This window comes from Hoplias malabaricus, chromosome 5 (assembly GCF_029633855.1).
Source record: "Hoplias malabaricus isolate fHopMal1 chromosome 5, fHopMal1.hap1, whole genome shotgun sequence".
Classification (NCBI taxonomy): domain Eukaryota; kingdom Metazoa; phylum Chordata; class Actinopteri; order Characiformes; family Erythrinidae; genus Hoplias; species Hoplias malabaricus.
In genome coordinates, this window is record NC_089804.1 from 35,507,582 (window position 1) to 35,533,720 (window position 26,139).

Below are 26,139 nucleotides of genomic sequence, written 5' to 3' on the forward strand. Positions count from 1 at the left end.
TTTGTGTTCCAGGTTATCTGGGCTACACCAGCGGTTTTTCTCTGAGTTGCATGGTATTCTTCCTTATCTCGGTACGTCCTACTCATGCACCAATCAGTTCTGAGTGTTCCCACAAAGCAGAAGTCATCACTGAAACACACACACACACACACTCTTTGCTGACTGAGGGAGATTTATATTCATCCCTGATTTGCTCAGCTTCCAATCAGCACTTTGTAATCTTTTTATTCATTTATTCATTCATTGTCGGTAAGCGCTTATCCAGTTCAGGGTCATGGTGGTACTGGAGCCTACCTGGAATCACTGGGTTTGAGGCAGGAACACACCCTGGGGGCACCAGTCCTTCACAGGGCATTACACACACACAAACACACCTACGGACACTTTTGAGTCGCCAATCCACCAACGTGTATTTTTGAGGAAACCTACACGGACACAGGGAGAAGACACCACAATCCTCACAGACAGTCACCCGGAGGAAACCCAATCAGACACAGGGAGAACACGCCACACTCCTCACAGACAGTCACCTGGAGCAGGACTTGAACCCACAACCTCCCGGTCCCTGAAGCTGTGTGACTGCGACACAATTAATATTTTCATCTCTCTCTCTCTCTCTCTCTCTCTCTCTCTCTCTCTCTCTCTCTCTCTCTCTCTCTTCTCTTCTCTCCCTATTCCCGTCCCTTCATGTAATGTTAATAGTACCACTATCTGGACCAGACAAATTCTTGGTCTGTGTCAATGAATTATTTTTATGTTTCTGCTTAAGTGAATAGTAATATATAAATGGATTTAGAAATTTTGGATAGATTGAGAGATGAGTGGTGGATGAATGAATGAAGGCTCCTCTCTTCACCGCAGGTGATTTATAAGAAGTTCCAGCTGCCGTGTCCATTTGTGGAATTTGGCCAGAACCACACTCTGGAACTGAACAACAGTTCCAGCCACAGTGGGGTCATTATGACCCCTGATGACCCCTCCTGTACACCCCGAATGTTCAACCTCAAACTCCAGGTGAGCTGCTGCTCCTCCCCTGACCACCAGGGTGCACCATTCCACTGGAAAACACACTGCATTTATATGTATGTCATTCAGCACTAGGCACCATCCAGAGCAAAAACGGTAGGTGAATGTGGCTGCCTGCCTGAGTGGGGCATTGAACACCAGTCTGCTACATTCATATCAGGAGTGTCATACATAACCCTATAGCACCAGTTATAACAAGACAACTTGAATGTTCCACCTTAAAAATGACGTTCATGACTGTATTCAAAAACACTATCATAGATGTCCCCTTTAAACTCCAGGTGGGATATCACTTTTGTAAAAATGTGGCCCTGGGACTGTTAAAATAAGCAGATGGGAACACTGTGACATGGCTAACAAGGCGAGAAGGCATTAAAGGTGGAAGGCACTAGCTGCTGGGCTATAATTTGCATATCACCTTGAATAGCGGTCCCCAATTTCCAGAATGGAAGGTTTGGGAACTCAGTTGTTTAATGTTCAGCGCTGATCGATGACTGAATGAGCCGCGGGGGAGATGGGAGCGAAGTGGCATTTACTGGCTCTCTTTCTCATTCTTTCTCACTCTCTCTTTCTCCTCGTCTGAGTTCACCGAGTGCGCTCTCTGAGATGGATTATTCCAACTGTTTTATTTACACTATTATGTGACCTGTGTTTGCATCACGCCCATGGTTTCTGCGCTCCCTGGTAGTTCCCGTCCTTCACACACTCTCCTCCCCCAGTGTGTTACGGGTGTTTGTGTGTGTCTACATGGGAAAAAAAACCTGTGTCCCTAACATTTTCACATATCAGTATTAGCATCCCAATAGGAATGTGAGTGTGTGTAGAGCCTGAGCTCGGTTCAGTGTGTTCTCCAGGCCGACTGGACTGGAATTCCTAATCAGCCGAGCCCTGGAAGGCCTCCAGATCTGAGCCAACAATTAGTCGCCTAAACAATTATCCCTCTGTGAAGTGCTCCCATCTTTAATAGACTATGAAGTGGTGGGATGGTAGTTAAGGAGGTTGTGGTGGAAGCCTCTGTATCCATGGCGATGGGCTGTTTGTGGTGTGTGTGTGGTGTAGATAATCATTACGTTGTTGGGACCAAACTCCCACACACATTATGGGGACTTCCTGTTTTATCTTATGGGAACAAAAAACAAAATCTTGTCCCCGTGAGGTAAATTTGTCCTAGTCTAATCCCACTCTAAACCTAAACCTAACAAATAGCCCTGGTCCTCTTAAAACAATAGATGGCCCCAAAACGTGAGTGTGTAAATATGTTCCCTACAAATACACACAGACAAACACACACAGTATTATCTCTGGTTTACGGGGAAATTACATAGATTTCCATTCAATTTGTGGAGACTGACCTCCCAAACCAAACTTAACCCTAACCTTAACACATCTTCACTTTAAAATATAACATACTATAAATCCTGGAGACGAAAGGGATCGTTTGAAATCAACACAATTTTTAAATCTACTATTGATATAGAACAAGGTACAATTATGTTCCCTAATTAAAGGTTCAGAATATGTACCTCTGAGGCTATGACCGTTTTTTCGGAGAGTGTTGTAACAGTTATGACTATGACAACAAATTTTGTATTGAGTTTTCACAAATGTGTGTGTGTGTGTGTGTGCTTATGTGTGTGTGTGTGTTTCCAGACTGCCTACACTATTCCCATTCTAGCCTTTGCATTCGTGTGTCACCCAGAGGTTCTGCCAATCTACACAGAGCTGCGCAAGTAAGTGTCTGATCACTGGTCTGAGATCAGTCAGGACTGTGTGTGTAAAAATGCACTTGAGCCCATAGACAACATGCCCAATGCTGGCGAGAGGGGTGTAGAGGCCTGCACCAGAGAAACTGTGTTCCCTGGAGTAATGGAGCTCCGTCCCATACCTTTGGGATGAATTGGAGTGACTTTTGTGATCGTAAAACTACCGCAGGGCTCACATATCTAGTTTAATTTGGGGATTTGTGATGCATTGAATCATTTCTGACATCAAACTGAATGGTTCCGGGGCAGAGGGTGACAGCGGTGGTCCTGTCCCTTATGTGGACGCTGCTGTCAATGAATGGTTTTGAATGATTATGAATGATGATGTGAATGCTTCTGTGATATGCCTGCCTCGTCCTCTCCATTGCCCTCATACACAGTGATAACAGCTTAAAGGGGACATATTATGAATAAAAGATCCTTTGTTCAGAGTGTGTCCACACTAATGTATGAATCTGCAGCCCATATACTGTAAAACAAGACCACCAAGTCAGTTTTCTGTGTGCTGCCTTAGTTTGAAAACCGGGGATAAAACGAGCCGCTTGATTCTGCTACACTTTTGATGTCAAGTGCTGTGACTTAGGAATGGCCCCACCCCCTCGCCTGAGTCTGTCCAATCACAGAGCTGGACTGAGAGAAAACAGCTAAAACCAGAGCTTCTGCTCGGGTCAGGGGTGAACAGCGAGTGGCTCATTATCATTTAAAGGGACAGGCGCTGAAAGTGGGCGTTCTGACCAGGGCTGTTTACACAGGGGGAGAACACTGCTGTGGAGCTTGTGGGGTTTTGACCAAAGCAGGTCACTAACATTTCATTAAGAACCAGAGCTGTGTTCCGCTGTGGAGAAGGGTGTAATATGTCTCCTTTAAAGCTGTACAGTGATATGAGCTTAATGCTGACTGCAGTGTGCATGTCATGTGACTCATCTCAGGCCACTGAGTAAAAGCAGCCTCCAGCCCAGTCCTCAGATCATTTTTGATGAGTTTAAAGTTGAGGAGGAAGACAAGAAGAACTACATAGAAAGCTCTATGTAACTAAAACTACAGGAGTCTATGTAATTTTATATTCATCATTATCTAAAATGGACTATATTTTATTATTCTGTTATGTTTTATTATGCTCATTCATTCTTCTGTAACCACTTCACTTTGTTCAGGGTAGCGGTGGGTCTGGAGCCCACCCGGAAATGTTGTGTCTCCCCAGACAGGGTATCATTATAATATAATATTATATTATATTATATTATATTATATTATCTAACATGATATGTGTAATTACATTGGATGATTAAATATTATAGAATATAAAATTACATACACACTCCAGTAGATTTATTCCTCTCCTGGATTCTGCTCCAACTTCTCTGATGCCAGAGAGAGAGAGAGAGAGAGAGAGAGAGAGAGAGAGAGAGGAGTGAGAGAGAGATTGTAAGTGAGAGAGAGAGATTGTGAGTGAGAGTGAGTGAGAGAGAGAGAGAGAGTGAGTGAAAGAGGAGTGAGAGAGATTGTGAGAGAGAGAGAGAGATTGTGAGTGTGAGAGAGAGAGAGAGAGAGAGAGAGAGAGTGAGTGAGAGTGAGAGAGAGAGGAGTGAGAGAGAGAGGAGTGAGAGAGAGAGAGAGATTGTGAGTGAGAGTGAGTGAGAGAGAGAGAGAGAGTGAGTGAAAGAGGAGTGAGAGAGATTGTGAGAGAGAGAGAGAGATTGTGAGTGTGAGAGAGAGAGAGAGAGAGAGAGAGAGTGAGTGAGTGAGTGAGAGTGAGAGAGAGAGTGAGTGAGAGTGAGAGAGAGGAGTGAGAGAGAGAGAGAGAGAGAGAGGAGTGAGAGAGTGAGAGAGAGAGAGAGTGAGTGAGAGAGAGAGAGAGGAGTGTTTATGTATTTGTGTGTGTGTGAGAGAGAAAGGGAGAGAAAGAGAGAGCGCGAGAGACAGAGACAGAATTACATCCCAGTTTTCTCTGATTTTCAGCCCCAACAAGAAAAAGATGCAGCATGTGTCCAACATCTCCATCGCTGTTATGTATGTCATGTACTTCCTGGCCGCGCTGTTCGGATATCTGACCTTCTACGGTGAGGCTGGCCTCATCACTCCATCATTCCACTCCTCTTTTACTCCACTCTCATTGCCTCTCTCTCTCTCCCTCTCTCTCTCTCTCTCTCTCTCTCTCTCTCTCTACCCCCCCCCCCCACCCTACTTTTATTAAATGGTGGGAACCCAACTGGAAGTGACTCTGAAGGTAAAGGGTGCATGTGCCTCCTGACGATGCATGAGGAAACTGCAGTCGCTTCAGGCTTCAGGCTTTACATTCTCTCTTTTCATTTTTAGTACAATTTTTTCCCCTTATTTTTAAACTGTACACTTTAATTGGGCTTTGTTATTTTTAATGTAATGTATCTTTAAAGAATTCATGCACAGATTTATACATAAATACCAACACTGGATTCAACTTAGTTTTGATGTGGGTTCAATGGTGCAGCCAGTAAATCAGACTGATTAAGGTTTGTAAAATAATCATGAAGTTATCTCTTATTTAATAGCGTAACTGAGAGAGTCCTCTCTCACACACACACACACACACACACACACACTCTTCCCCCAAACTGTACAAGCGCCGTTACACTGCTGTGAACCAGCTGTCCTCAGGCGCCATCTAGTGGTCAGGAATGTTTATGACACTCAGTGTGTGCGTTATCTTTATTTTGTTTTAATATAATGATATTCTTGTATTATTTTAGAATTTTTAAGTAATTCTGTTTGTTTGTGTGTGTGTGTGCAGATAAAGTGGAGGCTGAGTTGTTACATACCTACAGTAAGATTGACCCGTACGACACACTGATCCTCTGTGTGCGTTTGGCCGTCCTGACTGCTGTCACACTCACTGTCCCCATCGTCCTTTTCCCTGTGAGTCAGCAGCATCTCTCTTTCTCTCTTCTCTCTCTCTCTCTCTCTCTCTCTCTCTCTCTCTCTGTCTCACACATACACTCACACATCCACACACACACTTTTTTGTTCTGAAAACGTATACACACACATGCGCACACACACACACACTGAAGTTGTGACATGTTCTTGTTGGTTCTGTGAAGGTGAGGAGAGCCATCCAGCAGCTGTTCTTCCCCAATAAAACCTTCTGGTGGCCGAGACACATCGCCATTGCCATCATCCTCCTCACCACCATCAACCTGCTAGTCATCTTCGCCCCCAACATCCTCGGCATCTTCGGGGTCATAGGTCAGACATGGTGTTTTTCTGTTTATTGAGTTTAGCTTAATGAAAAAAGAATTACATTACAGTGGAGTTATGAGTGTTGAGATGTGTACAAGCTCATTTTCTGTGACCTACATTATACTTTAATGCTGTATTTACTTTTTAAATGATGCTAATCATACGATACAATACAGACCACTGTGTTAACAGCATTTATTGCTATTTTTAAGGTGTTTTTCACAGTTGTAAGGTGTAAAAATGCCCTTAATGATCCCACTCTTTATTAACTCAGAGAAAAAGCCCCCCCAGCGGAGCAGGTTTAATGCCCTCACCGTTAAACAGCTGGATATCCTTTTATTTTTTTGTATTTGATTTGTATATGATTTTTTTTCTGGTCTGACCTTTGGCCTAATTTTACTTTGTTCTCTGCCCCTTTGTGAGTTCACTGGGTCTCTGTCAGGGGCAGACCCTGAGGGCTTGATCCCATTCAGAATAAATCTTTCCCCCTTATTTCCCCTGGACACAGCCTTAGGGAATTTCAGGGCCTTTTCAGTCAGGAAGTCAATACAAACCTGACTTGTCTCTGAGAATCGGCTGTAGTTTTATATTAACTACATTAATCTCCCAAAAACATATACTTGAGAAAGTAGGAACTGATCAAACCGGAGAAGACAGTGGAAGTCAGTGAAGGAGTGTAGGAACATGTTGAACTATGGTTGAAACAAATCTGTTGTTGGTTTTTACTGTAACTTCTAAATAGTTCGAACTAAAACACTACAACGGCTTTTTTTTATTATTCAATTTTCAAAATACATGGCATTTATAAAAAAATTGCACTCGTAAGTTACGTGATAAGAATATGAAACATATACCAATCACACCCACACAAACAAAACAAAAACAAACTAGAAAATACTAAATAAACAACTAGAATGTGAGAAAATAAAAATAAAAATCCACAACACACACATATTACATCTATTAAAATACTTTAGGTTCCTGGGTCAACGAAGTCAAATAGAGGGTCTTCTTTGGTAAAGTAGATGCCATATAGTCATACATGTTGTTTTACATAAGACAAGAAAGGGGTCCACATTGTCCAAACTGTTTTTGTAGAACCTTTAAATGTATGGTTGTTTTTTTTTTTTTAACTTAACACAATTTAAAACTGTTTCACTCCAGACAGAATGGGAAGGAGGTATAGAACATTTCCATTCGAGCAAAATTAATCTTCTAGCCAACAGTGTAGTAAAGGCAATAAAATCCTCAACCATTTTGGCTAGTTGTAAGTTGGATGGGGGGACACCAAACAATGAAATGAATGGGTCTGGTCTAGTCAAGGTGTCACTTACTACTGAGAGCGTATTATAAACCTGGGCAGCTCTAACATGTGCACATGATTTGCAGAAGTTTGTTTGCTTCAAAGACAATTCGGTTTCATATCTTTATAGATTTTGGACAATCATGCTCTGGTCCAGTAAGCTCTATGAATTAATTTACATTTTCGAAAGGCTATGGTGTGCACAAATAGAAGTATGCACACTTTTAAGGCTTCTGTCCCATAGATTGTCACTTATTTCCTCCTTAAGCTCCTCCTCCCACAAGGACTTGATTTCATTTAATGAAGAGTTTTGTACAAAAAACATCGGTCTGTAGATTGTTGCCAAAGCTGCTTTCAAAGTAGAAAGTGGAATCAATAATGTATCAAATTGTGTTTCTTCAGAAAAGGTGGGAAATTGAGAGCTCATACTGTGGATAAAATCTAAAAAACAGCCTTTTTGTAACACTGTGTTACTGTAGATTACCAATGATACACACAGTCTGTTATTTCATAATCATAAAATAATTAACATTTGTTTGGGGTCTTCTATAGTGAAAATAAATAGACTGAACACTCTAATAGTTATGGACAGACCGTGGTAACCACCCTTCCCCTATTTCTATTTAGCATTAATGTTTATTTAGTGTTTACAACAGCTCTACAGTCTGAAACATGTTCTTTTCTATGTTTTCTTCTGTCTGTTTTTACCATTTACCATTTGATATGTTGCAGTTTATTACCTCTGAACATTATTAGTACAATGAACCTAACACTGAAGGAGTAAGATCTCTGTAATCTTCAGCTCAGTTGATGTGTGTGTGTGTGTGTGTTTCCTCCAGGTGCCACGTCGGCTCCATGTCTCATCTTCATCTTTCCGGCTGTTTTCTACATCCGCATCATTCCCAAAGAAGACGAGCCCATGCGCTCGGCTCCAAAAATCCTGGTGAGAGCCATCCCCTCTCCTCACTTCCCCTCTTTCACAGTTCCACAGCCCAAAGATGAAGTTCAGTCATTCTTTTAAAGACACGTTTTGATTAAGCTTGTAGATGTTTTAGAAGGAAACAAGGTTGTGAGTTCTGAAAAGGCTGAATTGGTCTCCAATTTAAACAGATTTGTATAAAGTAGCATGTTCGTTCTCTGGTCATTCACACTGAATTTGTACCTGGATTTCTTTTTGAATGAGACATGATACCGAGGAGCAAATCAGAGCATAGGCTATTTGCATATATCATTTCTGTCTTTTCAAGTGAATTCAAGAAATTGCTGATGCTTCAGTTGGTAAAACTAAAATGGTCACACAAAATTTAATTATACTTTATTTGGTGCATAACATTTCTCTCTCTCTCTGTCTCTCTCAGGCTGCCTGTTTTGCAGGGCTGGGTGTTTTGTTTATGATAATGAGTCTGAGCTTCATCATCATTGATTGGACATCAGGGAACAGCAATGCGAGCAGTGGACACTAGGCCACAACCAATTTTTCTTTGTTTTCTTTTTGTTAAATGGGAGTTATTGTTGCTATGTGTATTTTATTGTCCTGTGTAGTCCGGGGTCGGAGAGTGGAGAGTGTGTATAATCCCTCAGAGCATCGTCAGGGTCATAAAGCCTGCGAGTTCAAGTCATTATGAAAGAAAAAAGACATATTGTTCATCCATTATGGGACTCTGTCCAGAAGAAACTGTTCCTAAAAGCTGCCTAAACCCAGTTCTCTGCTGGATGTAGAAACCTCACTGAGTCGTGTGGAATGAGCCACTGTGACCCAGAGGAGTTATTAATGAACAGGGCTGCTGTAAGAGATTATACATTCTCACTAAACCGACCCCAAACAGCCAACCCTCCCCGTCGTGGTCCATCTTCCCACATTTCAAAATCCTGCTTCTTAGACACCGAGCATCAAAGCAGGGTCATTTTTTAAGTGGAGTGGTTGGAGTTGCTCCTTTCATAGTAACTGTTGCTAGGTTGGACAAGCATTACAGCACATTAGCAAAAATGTTCAACATAATTAGAAACAGAATTATAGATAGATGAATAGATAGATTTTTTCTTTTATTGATCTCAGATGGAAATTCATGTGTCACACCTTAGTGCCAGACTCAGTCCCCTGGACCCTGAGAAACTCCTAGGTCTTGGAAATTTGATAGGTGGGAACCTCTGTTGAGGGAAATGTAATCTTGGAGGAACAGGGTGGCCTTGTCCTTAAGCGAGGGAATGTCTGACACTTTCTGGAATCCAATTACACGATTCTGAAAGACCATCGTCTCTTGAGCTTGTGTGTTCAGGTTTTTAATTTTACCAGGCATTCCTGGGGGCTTAAAGGAACACTAGGCAGGATTTGTTTTTGTTTTTTGGCTCCTGATTTTGAAGCTGTAATTTTGAGGTAAAAATATTAGGTAGTGTTCCTTTAAGGGCAAGACCAACCTTGGAGGGTCCCACCTCCCATGTCTGGTCTGTGTCAGCACTAAGTGAAATGTAACTAGGTGATTGCTCTGTTCACAGTTAAACTTGAGTATAGTTGAAGGAGTTATGATTTTAAAATACTTCAAGTACTTAAAGTACTTAAGTAAATGTAACTAGTTGGCTCAGCTGTGTGCTACAGTTTGCCATTGGGGTCAGTAGGTCTGTTGGCTGACCTGTAAAGCTTGTCCGACCTAGCTACAGTGTGTGGGCGGAGCCTAAGAGGGCCAGTGGCTCTGATTGGCCGGCTGGCGGTTGGCGTGTAAATGTCGGTGCCTGTGGTACGCCAGTCTACTCTGATGAATTACTGTCCATCCTGTCATTGACCTCTGACCTGGCAATAATTTCCATGGTGACCGGGAGACGAGTGAAGTCACTATGATGCTGCCTGGTGACCTTTGACACCTCTTGCTCTCTCTCTCTTACACTCGCTCTCTCTCTCGTAGCGGATAGCGTCTATAGCACAGTCCCCATGCAACACTTATGCAAACTGTATATAACAGTGACTTCAGAAACCCGAGTGAGTCGTTTTTATATATGTGCGGATTTATATATTGTTGATTGTCTCTATACACACACACACATATATAAATATATAGATATATATTAATTAATAGAAATATGAATGGCATCATGTGACAGTGATCTGTTTGCCATTTCTCCGAGAGCATATCAGTTCCACGAGAGCACCGCTGCATTTTAGGGATGAAAAATACTATAAAATACCAGATTTTGAAAATAAGGTTTTAATGTTTTGAGAATTTAATTGTAATATTTCAGAGAATAATGATATTATAAGAAAAGTGAAAAATTAGGGAGAATTTTGTGAATAAATTTGGTAAATATAGCCTTAAATTTATCGAAGCTAAACGCAAGTATATAATATTATAATTAGGATAATACCATGATCTTTTCCTCCAGTAAAATTGAGAATATTATTCATTTTAAGAATAAATTCTCAAAGTATTATGACTTTATTCTCAATATCTGAAGCCCTGTTGCAGAAATGGGTTTAGATGATAAATGGCAGAGAAATAAACCGTCTGCGTTAGAGCTGAAATGGCAAGCACAGACTGAGAAGCACAGTATAAACCTCTGCTCTGGGCTCAACACTGCCAAGCTCTTCGTAAACAGACTGACCCTTCGACTGGACTCTGTCGGGGGTTTCTGGAATTTGGCTGAAACTAGACAAAGAAAACCAAAAAATACAAAGACATAAACAAACAGGGTCATCTCCTTCGCCGGAGAAACAGCAGTGAACCGTGTAAATATTGCAATAGCGGGACAGGCCTCATAAAACGAATAAATGTCCATTAGAAACTTTGTGAGAGGAGTCTAGAGATCTGTTTAGTCAGATGTATAGAGACTGTAGTGTGTATTTATGCCCTCGTCACACGGTCGTGCCGCTCGAAAAAATGTCTTGGCCACCAAATCGGCTCCGGTTCAGCTTAACCAACTAATAAACATATTTGATCATTCATTGTCAGTAACTGCTTATCCAGTTCAGGGTCACAGAGCGTACCTAGAATCACTGTGCGCAAGGCAGGAAAACACCCTGGAGGGGGCGCCAATCCTTCACAGAGTGACACACACTCACACATTAATAAACTTATTAATATAACTTATTTAATACATTAATCATGTAAACAAACCTAGATATGCTTAAGAACATGGGCTACATTTGTAAAGTCCTAAATATTTAAATCATTGTTTTTATGAGTTATTAAGAGGTAATACCTTAGCTTCTGTTAAATAGATTTGCATTTATAAACACAGTCCAATCTTCTGATGCTGATTTATTAAAGCCACTATCCACTTGTTTTTTAAAGAAGTAAAAATAATTCTTAGCTTAAAAAAACATGTATGGTTTAAATATTTATCAGTGTTATTTTCAATAAATTTTTATAAAGTGATGAAGTTTAATAATATGAATGCTTCAAAAACAGAGCTGCCTGTGCGTGTCATCACAGAATGGCTGACAGTGGCTTCAATGTGTGAACATTTTTTCAGCTTTATTAGTGACTAAAGCCAGAAAAAAGTACTTCAGCGCTTCATCAGAACATTTCAGAACCGAGCCCTGCTCGTGGACCCAGTCCTGCTAGCATCGTGCAAAATCTGTCCTCGTCAAAGAAGACGCAACAAAACATCAGAAAAACTGAAAAACTTCATTGAGGCACACCATAAACATAATGCCAAGTCTGATTGGTTCTTTGAAAATCTGACCTAGCATATGACAGATTTAACCCCGCCCACTGAAACGGTCTCTAAATCAAGCTAATATTCAGGATTAAACATTCAGTAAACATGCCACCAACAGAAAATCACTAAGGAGTGAATATTCTAATTTGTGACATGATAATTAAGGCCAGTTTTTCGAATGAGCACGAGCATCTGACGACGACAAACCAGTAGCTCTAGCACTTTCTGCTGTAAAAGCACAATTTTAGAGCCATTAAATCACTTACTACTCTAGAGACCAAGTGTAATCTATGATAAACTTATGAAATAATATATTTTATAGATGAGAATTATATGGCCTTTGTAATACTAATTGTACAATGTCAAATGAGTGTGTTTTGTGTATTGTGTGTGTGTGTGTATGTGCACATATGCAAAACTCTTGAGGAAATAATGCATTTCTATTGATGTAGAACATTGTAAATGAATGTTTAACCTCAGTAACCGCTACCTTTTTCTACACCACGTGCAACACTGCTCAGCAGTCAGTTTATCATTCATTTATTTCATTTCCAGTCAAAACAGCTTTCCTTCTCTGCATTTCTGCACTTGCAGGGTTCAGTTCCAGGATTTTGATGTGTTTTCTGCTTTTCAAGCGGCAAATCAGTCGTTCAGTGAAGTTGAGGTCTGCGCTGTGGTCAGTGCTCTGAGAAACACCAGCAGCTTCTATGTTCCCAGTTCCCAACCATAGGGTTGAGTTGTTCCTCTCTCTCCCCTCACTCTCAAAGATGAAAGCTTTAATGGTGAGGATTTATTTGGTGATACGCTGTTTTGATTGGAAATGAAGTGACTGAAGGGTCGTCTCTGACTTTTGCACAGCTCTGTAACCCTGTCATAAAAACAGTTGAAAGGTGTGTGTGTGTGTGTGTGTGTGTGTGTGTGTGTGTGTTGTTGTTCTCCATGATGTGGAAAGTGCAGTAGAACTCAGTGGACGTACTGTGAGTAACATGCAGTATCTTTAATAAGAAATGTGTGTGTAGTTGACTTGTGGTACTTTTTCACTAGTTTCATCTGTGTGTGCGTGTGTGTGTGTGTGTTTGTGTGTGTGTGTGTGTGTGTGTGTTTGTGCACATGTGTGCTCAGTGGATAATAAGCCCTTGCTGCTGCTGTCAGAGGCTCAGAGGCACTAACTTTTAATGTAATGCACTGGAATGTGTTTAAGTCCCAGTTAGAAACTGCTGAAACACCAGGGTCCTGTTCACCACTGTTCAATGATCTGGAGCAAAACACTGTTCGGTTGCGGAATTAAAAATGGTGCAGTTATTTCTGATTGAGACTTTAGGGTTCTCATACACTGTCTGCATTAATGGAGTGATTTTATTAAGCAGTGTGTGCTACATCTGAGGCACACTATCTCCCAGCCCTGGTAGAAGAGTTACCATAATTTCACTGCACAATTTTTGTGTGTGTGTGTGTGTGTGTGTGTGTGTGTGTGTGTGTGTGTGTGTTTCAGGTATATATCATGTTGTGGGGACCAAAGCCTCTTACGCACTCACATTGTTTAGAATATAACATCCATCCATTATCTGTAACCGCTTATCCAATTTTAGGGTCGCGGGGGGTCCAGAGCCTACCTGGAATCATCGGGCGCAAGGCGGGAATACACCCTGGAGGGGACGCCAGTCCTTAGAATATAACATTATATCAATATTTTGAAGACATTTAAGTTTAGTGTAATGTTAGGGTTAGTTTTAAGGTGAAATCTTAGGTTTAAGCTAGTACTAGTTAGGGATAAAGTAAGAGTAAGCCTCCACAAAATGAATAGGAGTCTATGTAATGTCTCCACAATGAATGAAAACCAAATGTGAATGTGTGTATGTGTGTGTGTGTGTGTGTGTGTGTGTGTGTTATGTGCCAGTGGTCAGAGCACAGCCAGTATTTTTCACACTCTCTGCAGCTGTTTGGGCTGAAGCCTGTTGTGTTGCTCTGAGTCTGATGAGATTGGGCCAATGGCAGAATGTTCCAGAGTCAGAGCGTCGATTCTGTTTGGGTTTCTTTGCATATTTAGAGGATCGCTGTTAATCTCGTGTATATTTTTCACCTAACAGGACGGGAGGATTTTATGAGGATGGTATTTTTCCTAACTATAAACAGATTTTAATCACAATTCCTTTTTTTACTGATCCATATCACAGTCTAATTTCTAATGTAAAGCACATTGTATGGATCTTATGAGCCTTCTGTAGGAATTCTACATGTAGGAAGTTCGTGTTACTGCATTTTTACCAGAGTTGCTTTGCTATTATACAAGCATTTTAGAGGGGAGTTACACTGATCCCCCTTAACCCAGTGGTTTAGATGTAAACAGGGTGATATACAGTGTTTTCGTGCAAAGCACTGTAGAGAAAGCTGTGGACTTAGATTTCTTCCAGTGGTGGTGAATGGAACCAGGCGTCTTCATGTCTACAACTTACATCCAGCATTGTATTCCCTGTCCCGACTCCTGCAGTGTCTTCTACCTTTAAATGAAATGAAATGAAAAGATGATGATGATGATGATGGAGAATAATGGGGGACTATTTTGGATTTTCTAATGGATTTTACATTAGTTTTTAAACTCAAAACATTTTAATGTCCTTTAAAACAGTCTCAGGCATCAGCAGTGTGTTTATAACCATTCCATGTAATATTCTGTGACGTCTGGTTCCATTTACCATCACAGTGAACAGGTCTGACTGGGTGAGTTTCTCCAGGATGGAGCATTTCACATTTCACAAACAGTTATGAAAAATGTGTGGAGTTCCCCTTTAAGAACAGTTCAGCCTACACAAACGACACAGACTGTGCTCTTAATTCACTCATCATTAATGAGAGTGTTTTGGGAAACATATATTGATGTAATGAAACCTGTACCGAGCGTCTAGACCCACACAGTGAACAGCAGATTTGTTGTGGAATAAACGTGCGTGTTGTCCCCTCGTTACTAAATGAAGTGTGGAAGCATGTGTGAGCTCATGACTGACGCAGCATTGGTGTTTATACAGGATGTACATAAGTGTAAACCCTTTATATCTCACATACACATCTAGTTTGTATATTGTAAATAGTGGTTTAGTCTGATGATTAAAACAGTGGAATAATTTTTAAAAGTTTTTGGACAAAATGCCAGTTAAATGTCTATTATTTTTCATTATTCTCCATATACTGAGTACATGGCTGGCGGTTATTGTACTGTAAACAATGTTGCAATAAAATAAAAAAAATATATTTGCCTGTTTTTTTTCTTCTTTCTTAAGTGTGGACTTCTGGAGAAGATATTTACTGAAGTCATGTGTTATCAGCCTGTGCCTGACATTTCCTTCAATATTTGGATGAGAAAAGTAACTACTCTTCCAATATTCGGACACATGAGGGCAGTAGAGAAAAGCCCATGTCTTTTCTTCTGAACTGGTTGTGACTGGGGGCGGCACGGTGGCGCAGCAGGTAGTGTCGCAGTCACACAGCTCCAGGGCCTTTCTTTTAGGAGTTTGGTGTGTTCTCCCTGTGTGTGTTGCCCTGTGAAGGTCTGGCGCCCCCTCTAGGGTGTGTTCCTGCCTTGCGCTACGAACCCACTGTGACCCTGAACAGGAAAAACGGTTACTGATAATGAATACATGAATGGTTCTGACTGAATACACTTACAAATCCCATGGACATTACATTTATTTACTTTTTATAGGTCTAATACTAATGCAGTAATAATTCTAGATTAGAGTGGAGAATGTGATTAAGTGCTTACATGCTATTCATGCTCTACATCTGAGAGAAACCTTGGCTTAAAGGTAAGTTTTGCTTTGCGCTGGTTTAAAATCCCCTCAACTGACAGGAAAATATAGGGCTTGAGGGAGTGAAGGAACAGCACTGTCTCCTCCCTTGACATCCATAATGGAGCTGCCCTTGAGCAAGACACCATACCCTCAAGTGTTCCCCGGTGTTGTGTGTGTTGAATGGGCTACAGCTATGCAATTATAAGAAAATTATGTTTGGCACTGACCAGTCACTGAATAAATTAATTCAGATAGTGTTAGAAAGACTCACAGGAGACAGTTTCTTCATTGTTTGTGGTGTACTATTTAAAAAGATAACAATTTAAACTATGACATGGTCCTTTTCAATTCATAGCAGTATGGTGAGAGATATTTCTAACCCCAACTCATCCCTGTAGTGTACATTTACAGCTCTGTAATAAAACAACGATCCTGTCCAAAGAAAATACACATTTCGGTTGAAACTACATTTAAACCCCACATTGTACTACATTTCCCATGATCCTCCTGCAGCTCGGAGGCGGTGGGCGGGGTTTATGAGCGCGTACTGCTCTGTGGCTGTGAGGAACTTCTCAGCTATTCGGGCGTGGCGGCTTAAAGCAAACGGAGAAGGGAAAAAACCTGAGCGCGGCGCCGTGGCTCTGTAACAGCGGAGTAACGGGAGGCTTTCGGACAAGACTGATGATCAGAGAGGCGTGGAGGAGGAAACGGGACTGAGATACCGAATCACGGCGGCGTTTTTCTGCGCGTTTGCTGTGTTTGAGCACGTTTGGGTCTTTTCGTTTTCAGTGGCAGCGGTGGATTTTCTGGGGCGCGAGCTGCAGACGGTTTAAAATCCAACGGTCCATTTTTTCCAGAAGTTTTGACTGAGTCGCTGTCGTCGATTTCTGCTGGATTTCTGAAGATTTATGACTAAAATCTCTTTCTGAGTGATGTTAAACCACCTACTCTCTTCGGTTTATTCGGTTTTGGATCCTTAAATCCACACTTGAAAGATATATATTGCCATTTTTGTACTTTTTTTCTCTCAATTAAAACTTTAGCTGTTCTCTTCGGTTGATCGGAGTGTAACGTCCATTCACTCAACCCCAGCTCAGAGTAAAGTTATATGAGTTTATTAAAGTAATTTGACTCAACATTCTTACATAAAAAGTCCGAAAGGGGAAGTGAGCTCATTCAAGAGGCCAGAGGCCCAAAATAAACCAGAACAGTACAGTCAAAGAGGGTAAAATCCTCGTTTTTTCTTTGTAAAGCATTTTTCCACCCCTCCGTCGCCCTGAAGCGAGCACTAATGGGCTGCACCGTCAGTCAGGAGGACAAAGCGGCGGCCGAAAGGTCCAGAGGGATCGACAAAACTCTCCGAGAAGACGGAGAGAAAGCGGCGAAAGAAGTGAAACTACTGCTCCTGGGTAAACTCCACTAAACACTCACCCAGTTAACAGCCTACATGCTTTGCTTTGCAGGTTGTGTCGTATGCCGAGTTTTGAACACTGGTTATTCTCTTCAGACTTTTACACAAGCTCCAGAACAGTTTGACGCCAATTTGCATTTAATGACAGGTAGCTGTAAATTGGGAGATTGTCCTTCCCTTCCTTCAGTATCTGCCTCTCTTCTAGATGGGTTTGCATTAGATTTTGAATATTGCTGTGAGGATTGCTTGACATTTATCCACATAATATGGCTTTACTACTATTGTGTGTATAACTGCTAGTTATGGGGCCAAGATCAACACAAAGATGCTGGTTGTATCTCTGTTTTCATCACACTATAGTTTAACAGCACTAAGTCGAAGGGCACCCAGCCCACGCTTGCCATTCACCATGGTAACGTCAGGCTCATGTGCAGCTGCTCCAGATACTCCTATTCTGTTTAGTACATTTCTGTACTGATTATTTGAACTATGTTTACATTTAAAAACAGATGAAGTGTATAAATATAAAAGGGCTAACTAAATTTTTGGGCATGTACTGTATTGGTAACTGCAGAGTTACCAACATCCAGAGGGAAATGGACATGCAGCAAGGACTCTGGACATCACACCATGCATTAAATATCTGAGTGTTAAAGTGGAGAAGAAATGCAAGAACACAAAATTACAGATAAAACCATTATAAAGTATAGTAAGCGAAGAAGTTTTAGCAGTAGCATCTGCACATTGCCTGGGTTACTCAGGCTTATCTTATCGTTTTTAGCCCTTGTGAGTAAGCGAGACTTAACTTAGCCCAGGTTAAACAGGTTTTGAGCCCTTATTTATCTCCGCACTTGGCTCAGATGTACAGTTCTGTGCTGTTTCACGAGCATGTCTACGTTCAGGGGACGTTCATGAAGACTTTAGAAATATAGACTAAGATGTATAGGGGAGACTTTGGTAAATATGGGATAATTCAGTGATGAATAAGAAGTTTTTGTGATATTAACATAGATAACCTGATGATATTAACCCCGTTTCCTGTGTTATTGTGTAATAGAGGACTTTTCTAGTCAAGGTTCATCCCCACCCCCTCTCTCTCTCACACACAGACACGCTCATGGTTGCTCACACTCATGTCTCATGTCATCCCTTTTTAAGTAAGTGAATAGCATGACAGAAACGGATTTTTCCATTGGGTCAGGCGATTGCACCACATTCCCCCTTGTGTCATCTTGGGGAATATCTTGACAGGGTTTACTTGCACCCGTCCTCCTCGCCCCCCGAGCAGTGCAGTGGTGGGTTCACGCTGCTGGGGCGAACTTTGCTCCTGTTTTGACAGAATTTGAGTTTTTTTGTGTGTTTTTGAGGGGAATGAATGTTGCAGCAGGCCTATGGCCTAGTGCGCAGGCTTGGCTGTGTGCCTGAGCTTGAAGAAAATGTGGAAAATAAAATCTGGCAGGAGCAGTCTGTCGTAAGGCTTTGGTTCTTTTGCTGAATGTAAGTGTGTGTGTGAGAGAGAGAGAGATTGAGTGCTGGCATTAAGCACTCTGCTGAGTGTGAGTTCCTTTGCGATTTTTATTTAGTCTTCAGTGAATTAAGCCATCACTGTAATTGAACTCTGAGGGAAAATACTATGACAGGAGGCCTCCAGGGAAAATACAGCAAAGGTTCCTTAGTTAGTCACAGGAGAGATCCAATTTAAGTTGTTTTTAATCTGATTACTGCATAGATTTATCAAACTCTGTTCAGTCTCAACCCTGTACCTCTGAATCTTCAGTCTAAAAGGTCTTTGGATCCACACAGTGCTTAGTCTTAGTGTTTTGACACTTTTATGTTTTCATACCGTTGAAGAACCAACCATTAGAAGACAACGGAGAAGTAGAAATGGCCCAGAATTACCTGGAATAAGGTTTTCTTCTCCATAGTATTTGTAGAGATCTGCAGATGGCAGAAAATCCTCCAAATTCCAAAATGAGTGCAGTTTAAATGTCTCCCTCCTTTTACCGACTTCAGATGTCAAACAGAAGCTGTTCATCATCTTGCATAACTCTGTTTGTTCCCCAAACAGCAGCAGCTCAGATTTCAGGTTTGTTTGCTAAAAACCAGAGAGGCCTGTGTGATCTCTTTTCACAGAGTAAGTCCGTGAGGTCTTCAGAAAGTCTTCCACACCCTCCTCTTCCCCAACTCTTTCAGCTAATCGGCGTCGTTTGGTATGAGTGGCGATCTTAATGAGTGTCTTCGGTAATAGCAGGGCAGATAAGCACTCATCAGCTGCCGAATTTGAGTCACTGTCTCAGGAGGATGTAGCGTGACGCACGGCCAGACGAGTCGGATCATTAGTGGCTTTGCTGACTTGTGGATCTTAGGGGTGGCCTTAACTGTGTAGACATTTATAATTTTTTTTTTTCATGTAGAATACACTCCAAAAGTCAGGTTTAGACTCGTTGGTCTAAAAGAAAGGTGCATAAACCAAAAAAATATTAAATTAACCAGAGAGAATAGTGTAAATAATGGGGTATTCAACATTTCTGGTCCATAAAACACAGTTTAGAGGTGTGACAATTGCAAAAAAACACTGGAATAGACCAGCAGCAGAAATTAGCAAAATGTAAAAGCATAACCTAAGACTTTTTAGACCTGATTCATCAGTGTAAATGGACCTCATAAATCATCTTGAAATCAACAGTGAACCTCGCATTCTTTTAATTAATACATAATTTGGAAACTAAAATTTTTTTTAAGATTTATTCACTAGTGTACAACCCTGGTTCTATTACTATTTTCCCCTTTATAGAATATAGTGCCTCCGAGTGTCACTTAGAGCTAAAACTATTACATCCTGCTCTGACATAGATTTAGTTGCATTGCAAATGACAGTTGTGTGCTATATCAGTAACGCCCACACTTTCTCCTTATTTGAGTCATGAGAGTCACTGCTGACATAATGAGAGTTTCAGACAGATTTCAGAGCTGAATCTGTTGTCCAAAATTACACACATCATGAGTTAATAGCAGGGAGTTTCAATGCTGTCATTGTACAGCATCATTGATCAGCCATGGACTTCATGGCTCAGCTCTGAGAGAGAGACTCCAATGTATTTCAGCCTCACCACTGTCTGTTAAATCTATATCTATTGCTATTCCTGTACTCCGGACATAACCAAAACCCCTCTGACTCAAAGATTACCTACACCCTATAAAAACTGTAACATTTTCTGTATTAGTTATAGATTTATAAGTTGATTTGATTTAATACTGGGTGACTGTTTGGTGTGTTCTTCCCGTGTTCGTGTGGGTTTCCTCCAGGTGCTCTGGTTTCCTTTCACAGTCGTTGATAGGTGGATTGGCGACTCAAATATGTCCCTAGGTGTGAATATGTGAGTATGTGTCGCCCTGTAAAGGACTAGAGCCCCCTCTAGGGTGTATTCCCACCTTGCACCCAGTGATTCCAAGCAGGTTATGGATCCTCCACTACCCTGAACTGGATGAGCTCTTACAGACATATTCCCCATTTCATTTCCAGGACTGTATTAAAAACAAAAACCAAAGACGGGGTTGGTTGAGTGCTGTAGCTGCAGCAGATGATGACAGGGCATTTCTTTAAGATAAAGGATCTGCCTATTGACTTTGATTATAGATGTGTGTTGAGTCAGCACCTTTTAGAAAGCTCCTTCTAGGGAGAAGAGATTCAGAAACTTCAGAAAACAGGAAGGTTGTACTATACACTGTGCCTTTGAAGTGAAGCATCTGCCACTTAACTGATTGTTAAATGTTTATTTGAGTCAGTAATTTTGTTAACAATTTGCTAAGCACATTTGTAGATAAAAAGCAGTTTGTAGATAAAGCACCAGAGTGTTGCCTAAATCGGTCATATTTTTGGCCGTTAAATTCCTGGACAGTGGAAACCTGGCACTGCTCTGTGAAATGTATGACCACCCTCCTCTGAAAATTGGATAGTGGTCCAGCCTGAGGATGGGATGTGTCCATTTTGTCTCCACTGCCTCACAGTGGGCCGACCCAGAGGGGGCTGTACGTGTGAGGGGCTTTAGTTTCTGCTTTTAGCTCTTGGCTAAAAACCAAGATGAATGGAAGATGGGTTTCTCTTTTTTTCTCCTTGACTTTAGAAATGTCAATGAAATGTCTGTATGTCATGTTTCTCTCTCTTTCTATCTCTTTATTTGTTTACCTAGCTAGTGAAAGATGTCTTTTCATCTTTATCTTTTCATATTCGCCTCTTTCTGTTTCTCTTTCTCTTTTTATTTAGCTAATGTAATTTCTTTCCATTATTTTTACTTTTCATATGAACTTGAAGCATTTCTTTTTTTTTTCCACTTGTGAAATTTCTTTGTCCCTCTTGCTCTCTCTCTCCTCTCATTCAATTTTCCTTTTCCCTGCAATTAATGTCTTCTCTTTCTGATTCATTCAGTTTTTTCCCCCTTCATTCCTCCTCCTTTCTCTCGTTCTTAATCTCCTCCTTTTCTTAGCTTAAATGTCCATTAACCAGTTTGTTAGTGGGGAACTCCTCCTCAGATTTACTTACTTTGATCAGGGTTTAATCCAGTGCAGCGTTCTAAGCCGACGTGAATTCCAACGATGGCTGTGTTTATTATCCTTCTTCCTGCATGCAACCCCCCCCCCAACCTCTCTAAGCACATCTTTTTCCACAAGCAAGCCTCAACAACTTTAAGCATTTTCATTTACTCTGAAAAAAGATCCAAGAATTGATTTAAAATTCATTCCATTTACGGCTGAGCAACATAAAGTTTGTTCATTGTTTCCAAGGTAATTGCTTGTGCTTTACTCATATCGCTGAGGGCTTGAATATGCAAATGCTACTGTAGCTAATCAGTGTTATTTACTGTGTGCTGTGAGCATCCTAACCAGTCACAGCTCCATTTTAACATAATGATTTTTTAAGCTTCATAATAACACTGATTTTTTTTCTATTAAGTTGAATGCTTAGCCCCCAGTGCCTTGCTCAAGGGCATTTTTAGATATGAATGTTGAGGGAGGAGAAAGTGCTGTTCCTGCGCTCCCTTAGTTTGTATTTCCTGCTAGTCCAGGGGATTGTAGTGGGGGTGTCTCAGTCTCAAACCTGCTCCATCATGTTGATATTGTCTTTATTTTCTGATCAAGTCAAAGCCTTGTGTTTACTTGTTTATCTTATTCACATGAATTCACATCTGTATGTCAGAATAGTGAAGAGAATAGTTGAATTTCTTTACATTTACATTTGTAAAGTATGCGCCTTGATCTAAAATGGCATAAGCTGGATTCAGATGTTATTTATTTTTAATTGCTTTTATTGATTTGATGTTGAATATTTTATCTTGTTAAACCTGGTAATTACAAAGATGGAAAGCATTAAGATGATGGTAAATAAGCTGTTTTTAAACTATACATGCAGACTTAGGTGTGTGTGTGTGTGTGTGTATTCAGAGTACTTTTGACAGGTGTGATAGGGTGCTGAGTTGTTTGAGGATTAATGTGTTCTCTGCATCTTTTGCTGACAGGCATGATGAGGGAAGTAGGGCGAGAGTAACTCCAAACAGATGAAAAAAACACCACACTTTCTTCATTTATTACGAACTAGGAGGAAACTGATGGCCGTCTAGCTGCTGGTAAAAGCTGTGCATCCTCGGACGAATGGGCTGCAGAAGTCTTGTTTGGGGACTATTATTTCTGGCAGATACATTGTCTGTAGTAGCGTACTGTAACAACAATACTGATTATTAGTACTGGAATCATTGATAAATATCTAAAAATTTAAGCTACTTGAGAAACACAGAATGATGTTTTTCTGGTCAGGAACTGTTACTTATCAGTAACACTGTAACACAGCTGTTATATTTAACAACCTCAGTTCTCAGGGATTAATACATTCATCAGTATTGTGTTACTCATGAAGACTACCTACAATGCCACACTGGACCAGCTTTCCTGCTACTTTGCACTTTTACTGCTGCTACACACTGCTTTTAATATTTGTATTTAATTGCTACAGTTGTGCAGACATTTGCAATTTCCAGTTCCAGTCATATGTTTAGTCAGATTTCTTATTTATTTATTTTTCTTTACATTTTGTAGAACTTTTGCAATGACAGTAAAGATATTTTAATTTATTCAGTTCTGTGTTTAGGAATATCACAGACGTGTTTGTTCATCTGCTGCGAATCGTCATCACTAAAAATAAATAAATTACATGGGGCCCTTTTTATAATAATAATTCCAGGTTCTGTCACCGTTACTCTATGTTTAAGCGGTGTGTTATTTGTTCTGACAGTTTTTGCTTCAGGGTGTACGTTCAGGAATTCTGCAGCCTCTGGCATCTTTCCCTTTCAATTTCCACAAAGAAGTGCAACATGCCAGAGAATTTCTTTCCCTCCATAACTCAAGTAGTTATTGTTGTTTTTTTCTCCTCTGTCTTGCAGAGTTAAAACTAGCTCCATGTATTCTGCATTACAGTTGGGTTATAGTTTTCAGTGCATTTTTCATTTCACCTCCTGTTGCCGGCAGCTCTATGTGCATTTCAACACTCAAAATATAGTTTTACAGAGTAATTTTACTTTTCTGTGTGCTTTTACTTTTACTGGCATTTTTAGTGTTGCTAGACATTCATTTTGAATTTGCTGCTGCAGATAAAGCTTAAGAAAATTATCAACATACATAAGTGAACATGCACAAAGCACCCACTGCTCAGGTGTTTTTTTTTATAAATCTTACCAGCTTTAGCTCACGGTTTAACAGGTTTTTCCAGGCTTTGCGTCATGGTCTTCCCCTAAAGCAACCTCAAAACAACACACATTCATTATTCACGTTATTCAGTCTTGGTGTGATTTATGCAGTGTCTGATCTGTGCAATAGTTCATTCTGAAGGTCAGCTAGAACTTTTAACTTCTTGCAGGGCAGTGATGTTAGTCTTGGAGGTGACTGGGAAGTTGAATGTTTCTGAATGTTGTTTGTAAAAGTCCAGCAATTAAAAACCATGCCGTGTAAAGTTAATTGAGTGTCGCTAGAGGCTCCCGCTGTGATTGAACTTGGACTCAAGGTCGTTTGTATGTTTGAGCATACGTTTAGTCATTTCAAACAACTTTAAGCTCAGTCTGCATCTGCCCGTATAATACTGGAGTTGCGTATGTGCACATGCTATCTGGGTGGAGTGAAGTGTGTGCCACTGCTGCACAAATCCAGGACTGTATTATGAGTGTTGTCCTAGGTCATGGCCTGTTTGCTTTGTCTGTGTCCTCTTCCCATTTACTGAGATAGCACCAAGAGCGACGAAGATGCAATTCCCAAGCCCAGGTGGAATGGGAGCGTCACCTCAGGAAGCGAATCTGCACATTGTTTGACTGGGTTCGTGGGTAATCCCCTCTGGAGCCCTCTTGTAGGAGCAGTCAAGAACATACATACAACGTCTACTGTTACTTACAAATGTGCAATGTGTTTTGTGCATGCCATATTATTTCAAATTTGAAATCACCTAGACACTTCAGTTTTCACAGTTAAATAACAAATGTTCTGTGGGAATTGTAAGCCCAGGTTTCAAACATGTACCCTTATCCGCTCAAATCTGAAATGTGTTTCTCATCGTTTCATTCGCTGGCTACATGCTGTGATTAGGTTTTATAATACTGCTGCCTTGGGCGTGCAGTTTGTCTAAATGTCCCAACCCCCTCCCTCCCTCCTTTAATGCGGTATTATCTGAAGACTACACAGCAGTTGAGGATTGTAATACCACCTGGCTGTAGCACTGATTATCTTAATGTAAATCCATAAAATAAATTTTCTGGTTATGCCTCCCATCACAACAAATGGGATGTTATGATTTGATATTTGCTGTCTCTAATCTCTAAACCTTATCCTGACCTTAAAGGTTAATCATGTGCTGCAATATATTTAAGTGATGTTGTAAATGGGCTCCTGTATCAGGTGAACACACTCTACAAAGGACCTTGGCTGTGGGCTGAAACGGTCTGATGACAGCTTTAAATGACTGGAAAATTCAATGACTGGCCACTGGAGCAGGAGAAGTGTTTATTTATAAAAAATAAATAAATAAAATGCAGTTTATGATCTTGTGTTTAGCACTTTATCCTAGTCCAAATCTAAATGAAACCATTGCTGTGACCAGGTCCTGCTTTAGCTCAGTAAAACCTATGTAGCTCTCATCATCAGATTCTTCACACTTACTCTGAGAACAAGCAAAATTACACATTTAAGAGCTGGTTATTAATGAGATCTCTGATACTAATACTCTGGTGTATTGTGTGAACTGGAGGCTGAAGTGATGTAATTTAGCAGTGTAACATGGAGCTGGGCGATATGATCACAAATCAATATCACGGCTAATTGAACATTTGAACAATTGAACAATTGAACACCTAGTTTGCAATTAATGAACAAAACTTTTGTTTTAGTTTTTTGCCTCAGAGTTTATTGACAAGGCTTGTACTGTAGATATGCTCCAGTATTAAAGGTTTGAAATGTGTGTCTAATGTTGCCGGGAGCAATTGTGGGCACAGTTGTGTTCAGTGTGAAATAGACTAGGTTCTTAATTTTTTTTTTGCTCAGTGTTTACATCTGGCTTCTTTATGTTCATTGTCTTCTTCATTAAAGTGAAAACACGTCCAAACCACAGATGCAGCATTTTTCTTTGGTACAAGCTTTTTGAGTGGCTTGGTCTGCCTTGGGTTTAGGCTTACAGTGTGGGATAGAGTTTAATAATAACATTAAAAAGTAGATAAATAGAATTAAAAGAAATATCAATATAAATGGTATAGGCAGGGTTATTCATTCATTCATTCATTCATTATCTGTAACCGCTTATCCAATTCAGGGTCGCGGTGGGTCCAGAGCCTACGTGGAATCGTTGGGCGCAAGGCGGGAATACACCCTGGAGGGGGCGCCAGTCCTTCACAGGGCAACACACACATTCACACCTACGGACACTTTTGAGTCACCAATCCACCTACCAACGTGTGTTTT

The 26,139-nt window shown here is 40.7% G+C and overlaps 2 protein-coding genes across 3 annotated transcripts in view; both read left to right on the forward strand.

The window, feature by feature from the left end:
- slc38a3a (solute carrier family 38 member 3a) overlaps positions 1 to 15,203 on the forward strand; it is a 53,727-nt gene extending 38,524 nt beyond the window's left edge. For both annotated transcript variants that reach the window (XM_066670797.1, XM_066670798.1), the window contains 8 exons: positions 13 to 71; positions 862 to 1,014; positions 2,677 to 2,756; positions 4,749 to 4,849; positions 5,557 to 5,681; positions 5,867 to 6,011; positions 8,148 to 8,251; positions 8,667 to 15,203. In XM_066670797.1, the coding sequence (XP_066526894.1) occupies positions 13 to 71; positions 862 to 1,014; positions 2,677 to 2,756; positions 4,749 to 4,849; positions 5,557 to 5,681; positions 5,867 to 6,011; positions 8,148 to 8,251; positions 8,667 to 8,771 (872 nt within the window). In that variant the 3' untranslated portion in view covers positions 8,772 to 15,203. The remainder of the gene's footprint in view (positions 1 to 12; positions 72 to 861; positions 1,015 to 2,676; positions 2,757 to 4,748; positions 4,850 to 5,556; positions 5,682 to 5,866; positions 6,012 to 8,147; positions 8,252 to 8,666) is intronic.
- A 1,106-nt stretch (positions 15,204 to 16,309) lies between these two features.
- The window catches only part of gnai2a (guanine nucleotide binding protein (G protein), alpha inhibiting activity polypeptide 2a), a 58,714-nt gene continuing 48,884 nt past the window's right edge, over positions 16,310 to 26,139 (forward strand). Inside the window, exon 1 of the mRNA XM_066670358.1 lies at positions 16,310 to 17,152. Within this exon, the coding sequence (XP_066526455.1) occupies positions 17,035 to 17,152 (118 nt within the window). The 5' untranslated portion in view covers positions 16,310 to 17,034. The remainder of the gene's footprint in view (positions 17,153 to 26,139) is intronic.